Here is a 6,952-nt window from a genome sequence, read left to right on the forward strand (position 1 = left end):
ATTCTGTCTAAACTTTAGATGCTTATATCTGTGCATCAACGTAAATCTGGATGAAAAATACAAACAATACTTTGATTAAGTTAAGTAGTACTTTTTTGGTAAATTTCTAACTGGATATTATTACCTAAATTGACTAACCAAGTGAATATTATTATATTATAATAGTTAGTTAGTAACTAATGTTTAGAAATTTAAGGATAATTTTAAATTTTTTTAACAATATCAAATTCAGGAGGAGGACATTTAAAAACCACTTTCAAAAGAGTTTTATTTCAATTTTTTGTTATTTTTTTTAAAATGTTGGTTTAAAAATTCTTTTGAAATCTTACTAAAACTTGCTTCTAAAATATTCTGACACATTTTCAAATTTCATTATTTATTTTGAAAAATAAAATATAAATGCTTTGAAAATTACATTGAACTGCTTTAACATATTTGAAAAATATTTTAAAAGATGTTTTTGAAAACACTTTGGAAAATTTTTGAAAAAATTTATAAAATTCTTACTTTGACAAACTTTTTAAATTATGTTTGAAAACTACAAATTACTTTGCAACAAACTATTTTTTTAACAAGTGTTTTAAAATCTATCTTGAAAAATAGTTTATAAAATTCTTGCAAAATTTATTTTTACAAATGATTTTTTTTTGCAAAAGTAGTTTTGAAAATTTCTTTTAAAACACTTTAGAAATTTTTTTAACTTGTCCCTCCAATAACCGTACAGGTTTTTGTGATCACTTTGAAAGTTTTATTACTTGTCATGCTTACTTAAGTTTTATTACATTTTTTATAATTTGGTACATTTATCTGCGTATTTTTTTTATGAATGGAAAAGGGGAAGGTTAGATTTTAAGTAAGAAAATCAATGAAAATTTGAAAAACTTAACACTAGAATGATAAAGATTCTCTTAAAGTCATTTATTTTTGTATATTTTTTTAACTTTAATCCAAGTTGTCATTGCATTAAAAAGGAGGAGATTGTTGGTGCAGTTAGCATCAATGATCAAATCTGAATTTTGATGAATGATAAGTGGATTAAAGTTAGATGTATTGTTGATCTAACCTTATTACTGAGTGTGCAGAGTTGACTAACTTGATGAGTCAAGAGGACCTGACACCAGACATGAAGTATAGTCAGGATGTACGATTCCCAATTGGCGAAGTCCAAATGTGGGATTCTAGCAGGAGGTCGGGATATTCTATTCTCGACGGGTGGAAATCCGGATATGCTATTCTGGCAGGAGGTCGGGATGTTCGATTCCCGATAGGTGAAGTCCAGATGTGCAATTTCAGCAGGAAGACCTGGTGGGTCAATTGGATGTCAAGAAGGTAACTTGATACTTGGTAAATGGAGGTAAGTCACTGGAGGGAGGATGTATCCCGATTTTGGAGATAGTAGACATCGATCCAATTTAGGTCATTTTGAAAACCTAAATTTAGACCCTGACTAGATTCTGGTCTAGAGGATAGAGTCTAATTAAATTAATCATATTACTATTGTGCTAAATTTGTTTTGCAAATTAAATATTTTTGTGTTGGATTAACACATTTTATAGGGAAAAGGAAGCACAAAGGGCTCAGGTGAACAATACCTGAGGGGCTTTCTATGTACGAAAAGCGTTTTGAGTACTGTTCATAGAAGGAACCTTCGGGAGCTTGAGATAGAATGTTTAGTCAATGATAAGGAGCATATTTGTAGGGACAAAAGTTTGCCTATGGAAGACGCCTTCAGTTCTATGAAAGACGCCTTAGGAGGCATTCAACCAAGGCTTCATACACATCTCATCTATGATTTTCTACATGTTCGTTTAACATTCCGACTTCTTGCTGCTCTGCTACGACATTTTTGCGCCCGACTACTGCCGAGAAGCCTTCCAACACAAAGCGCAGTTCGATCGTCTTCGAAAGTGTTGGGTAACAAAGTTTAGTTTTGTACTTAATTATTGCAAAAGGAAAAGTGTAGCGTGTTATATTTTTTCCTATTCTTTTTGTACTTGATCCCCTTTTTTTGCGGTTCCAGAAGAGGTTATTAGTGGATTACCCGTTGATAGGTCCACGAGACTTGAGTCTTAGAGTAGGAGTCGCCGAAGGTTCTGAACCAAGTAAAACCGACCGAGTTTCTATTTTTCGAGTTTAATTTTCCGCTGCACACTTTGTTTTCAAATTAAAAAAAAATTAAAACCACGTGATTCACGCCCCTCCCCTCACGTGCGTCTCGATCCAATAGTAGTATCTAATTTTCTTTTTGCCTTGAAGAAGCTTCGTTACCTGTTTCTTACCAAAGTTATTAAACTTAATTTTTGTTTGAAAACTTTCTTACCATAAAAGTTGTTTCGTCTTCGTCAAGTGATGTGTTAGAGTCTGGTTCAATCTTTTCAGCTTTGAATGCTATATTCTGGGTTAGCTCCTTTTCTTTTGTAATTTTTGCACATCTAGACTCGTATAATTCAAAAGTTGAGAATTGTTCTTCTAGAGTACATACATCTAAGTCTTTAGAGATGTAGTATACATCTACTAAAGATGACCATTATGTTCTTGGAAAGGCGTTGAGAGCGTATCGGATTGAGTCACAATTCGTTATCGACTCTCTGAGGTTGCTGAGTTGGGTGATCAGTTCCTTGATCTTTGCATGGAGTTGAACAACTTTCTCTCCCTTGTTGATCATCCGGAGGTTTCTTAGCTAATTCCAAAGGATGTCCCGTCTCGCTAGCTTGGCTTTCAAGGTGCCTTCATGGAGCTCCAAAAATTTCTACCAGAGATCTTTGGCAGAGTTATAGACGCCAATTTGGTTAACTTCTTGCGGTAGCAGTACAATTAGTAGATGAAATTCTACTTTGCTGTTGGCCACAAAGTCGACCTGCTGCTTTTTGTTCCAGAGCTGTTCCTCTTTTTGTTCTCCATTTTCATCCCTAGATACTTCAAAACTATTTTTTAACGTTAGAAATATATCAAAATCGGTTTTAAAATATACCTCCATTTTACACTTTCAAAGAGCAAATTCTCCTTTGAACTTCGGTGGATGAATGACTGAATATGCCATCGTCTTGTTGCTTCAGTCAACGGTTAGTCTTTCTGAGGCGGTTGGACTCTGATACAAGTCGTTGATCCCAGTTAGACCGACAAGAGGGAGTGAATTGCCCTGAAATTACAATTATATTTTCTTGTTCTTTTGACCTTAACTAAGACCACTTGTTAATAAAAAGAAATTAATTGCATAAAATAATAAAACGAGGCTACTGGATTTACTTGATTTGTAATCAGGGAAATTGCTAATCTAAGACAAGTGAAGCGTACTATTGAACTCCTTCTTCGATCAAAATCAGAGGTGGAGAAGTCTCGTATAATGATTAGTAGCTTAGAAAATGAAACCAGAATTTAGAAGTTCTTATTCTAAGGATTGTTCAAATGAAGAGGACCAAGGTTTTAGTTATAACCTATTGATCAAAAGTGTCCATTGGCTGACGTGGCATCTCCAGGTGCTTGGAGTGGATCCGTACGCCCCCAACAGTACACTTTATCTGCTCGCAACGACTCTTCAACGATGCGATGATAAATCTTTATCGGTACTTGAGCGCTTGAACCGATCTAGGTGTTTGGACTGTTACTGGCGTGAACCCAAACTTTATCTACAGTAACGTCTGGAAAATAAGGTGCATCTTCGATACTAAATTGGTCCGGGTACCTGGAGTCCCGATGCTTAGACTTGATCAGGACATCTGTGTTGACTTTGTCCGACTATGGCTCCAGTAGGAGCCGACTCATGATAAATTGACTCGGTAGAAGAGAACTCATCCGAATTTGACCCCATAGGAGCCGACTCTATAGGAACCTACTCGTCAGAAACCCGGCTTGTTAAAAGCATTTTTATTTCACACAGAACTTATTTGACATGATGCTCGCAATTAAATCATGACACTAAACTTTTCACTAATTTTAACCCACTTTTTCGTTCAAAACATCTATGAAAATGTTTAAATAGAACGTGACAGAGCAATTTTAATTTATATTTAAGTCATTTTAATTAATATTAGCATAAAACAATGCTGAAAATAGTTTGAGCCAAACTTATTGCCCTAAAAAGATGGCATCGCAACGAACATGGAATATTCCGTCTGGTTCTCACCTCCGTAGACGCCGCTTACCTACGCGTGTTTGTCTCTTCAAATATGCCTTCACCGGATCCTTCTCCTGCCGCCATTGAAGCCGTCACATCATCGCTCGGTATAAAGCCCTTTCTCTCCGATCTCCGCCGTGCAGGTGAAGAAGAAGGATTGGGCGATGGCCAGCGCTACGGTAGTGGTGGTATTCGATTTCGACAAGACCATCATCGACTGCGACAGCGACGACTGGGTCGTCAACCAGTTGGGGCTCAGGGATGTCTTCGAGCTGCTTCTTCCCACGATGCAGTGGAATCTCCTCATGGTTCGTCATCGACCGACTTTATTCGTTTTTTTTTGTTTGCATTGCTAGATGAAAAATCGTTTCTCGTGCGTGGATGTTGAGCTTGATATGTCGATCCCTTTTCATGTTGTTTTGTTGTGAATCAATGCCAGGGTAGGATGATGAGCGTGCTGCACTCGCGGGGCAAGTCCATTGAAGCTATCGCAGAGTGCCTGAGGAGAGCGCCTGTGGATCCCCATGTCATCGAAGCCATCAAGACAGCTTATTCTCTAGGGTTTCATTCATCTCTTTACCCTTGTTATTCGTGTTTCTGTTTTATTATTCTGCACCTATTTATTGGGTCTTTCATAAATTCTTAGCTATTGTCATAGATAATCTAACCAATCGTTCATCGATGACCCAGTGGTTGTTGCCTGATCTACGTACGATTTGTGGTTCAGGTGTGAGCTCAGGGTGGTGAGTGATGCCAATCTGTTCTTCATAGAGACAATACTCAAGCATCATGGATTGCTGGAGTGTTTTTCTGAAATTAACACAAACCCTAGCTATGTCGATGAGGAAGGGAGGCTAAGGATCTTACCCTGCCATGATTTTACCATTTCGTCTCATGGTTGCAGTCTCTGCCCTGCCAATATGTGCAAGGTAAATTCGTTTTATTCCCTTATTTATTTCCCCCTAAAGTTGCTTGGATAATTGTAATTGGTAGACAATAGCTTGTTCCATGGCTTATTATTGTTGTTGTTTTGGAATATGATGAGAGTTAAAGGAGATCCTATGATCAAAGGTATATAACTAGTTATTTCACTTAGTTTTTAAGAACAAATTAAAAGAAACTTTTAGCTAAGCGATCAATTAACTTCACAATATGATTCCAACCTAAGTTCTGGAATTAGGCCATTTAGATTGGACAAAGAATTAATCAAATGCTTTTAGTGATTTTGTATTTTCTTTTTTCAATCATGGGGAAAAAAATCAAACAAATTGAATATTAGTTTGAGCAAGTTTATAGGAGTAGTAGATTCAAATTGTTGGGACGGCACAAAGGATGATATCATAAGCTGGGACCTTGTTATTTCTCTGCTACCAAAATTTTCAACTTTTTTTCTCATATCGTAGTTCTTATTTATGCATTTCAAATTTGTATTGCAGATTAATTTTGGCTTTTGCGAATTAATTAGGTATTTTGTTCATAGTTAGAGTTACCCAGTCAAAATATGGGTGCAACATATCTAATCAGCTTTATGCACTCAGTCGTCTTTTTCCTGAATGCAGGGAAAGATCATTGATCGAATCCGATCAACCTCTTCCACCGAAGGAAAAAAGCGATTCATCTACCTGGGCGATGGCAAGGGCGACTACTGCCCATCCCTCAAGCTAAATCAAGGCGACTTTGTGATGCCAAGGAAGAACTACCCCTTGTGGAATCTCATACTTGGCAATCGCCAACTGCTTAAAGCTGAAGTGCATGAATGGAGCAATGGGGAGGAACTGAAGTTGATCCTTCTTCAGCTCATCAACAGGGCCATCGATGGCGGCAACTACAGGACCCCCACACAGGTGCTCTCGGTCGATTGCAAACATGTGCCAGTAGCTGTTTCTGGAGCAGAAGATCGACCTATTCCTCTTCGCATTCCTCAGTAGCTATGCATTGTTTCCAATTTCTATGGATGTCGACGATCTTACTGATGAGAAAGATACTGATTGGGAAGAGGACGGTTGAGTTTCTTACATTGATTCCTGACTATCAGTTAAGGCGTCATAAACTAATCAAATAAATATTCCTTATATATACTGTATAAATATTTTGTAAGAATCAAATAAAAAATTAATTATTTAACATTGGTTGTTTTTTTTTTAAAAAAAAACTGAATTCGTTTGACTTTGAGTTTGCCTACCCAATAATCCATCGTCACTATCACCGTATCTCGACCGTCCTGAGAGGACGACGATAAATTAAATTGCAGAAGCAAACAGGCTCAACAACTTTGCTTCCTTCGTCATCTCAATTGAAACCCAAAAATAGAGCTTCGTTCTCATCATCATCGATACACTGATATATATATATATATATGTGGCCTTCCAAGAACCAAAACAAATCCATGGATTCATCCGACGACGACGCCTCACTCTCCTTCTCGTTCAAATTTGAAGCCATCGGCGATCCTCCTCCGCAGGAGCCGGCCGACCTCCTCTTCTCCAGCGGACGGTTTTTCACCGAGAGCAGCAGGAGCTATGGGAGTGAGAAGGGGATGATCAGCTCTCCGGCGAAGCGGGTGTCGTTCAAGTTGTGCGATGCGCACGGCCGCCGGAGTGTTGGTGGTGGTGGATCAGGCGTGAGGAGAGTGGGATCGATTGGAATTGGAAGAGTGAGGAATATTGGTGTGCCTGAGAAGGGAGGCGGCGGGCAGAAGATGCGGCGAGTTGGGGTGCTGGGGATGCTTGCGGCGGCTTGCCGGCAGTGCCACGCATTTGAGCCAAACAAGTACGTAGCTGAAGAGAGAGCGGCGCCGCCTAACAATTGTAGAAGAAAGATGGTCGCTACTTGAAGAAG

General features: G+C 38.3%; 1 protein-coding gene across 1 annotated transcript; it reads left to right on the plus strand.

Annotated features, from left to right (window-relative positions):
* Positions 1-4,088: 4,088 nt before the first annotated feature.
* On the plus strand, positions 4,089-6,238 carry LOC122047314 (thiamine phosphate phosphatase-like protein). The gene is made up of 4 exons (XM_042608497.1): positions 4,089-4,422; positions 4,554-4,675; positions 4,842-5,043; positions 5,674-6,238. Exons 1-4 carry the CDS (start codon positions 4,279-4,281, stop codon positions 6,040-6,042), a joined length of 837 nt encoding a protein of 278 aa, XP_042464431.1. The 5' UTR covers positions 4,089-4,278; the 3' UTR covers positions 6,043-6,238.
* The last annotated feature ends 714 nt before the right edge of the window (positions 6,239-6,952 follow it).

Source organism: Zingiber officinale, chromosome 2B (assembly GCF_018446385.1).
Source record: "Zingiber officinale cultivar Zhangliang chromosome 2B, Zo_v1.1, whole genome shotgun sequence".
Lineage (NCBI taxonomy): Eukaryota > Viridiplantae > Streptophyta > Magnoliopsida > Zingiberales > Zingiberaceae > Zingiber > Zingiber officinale.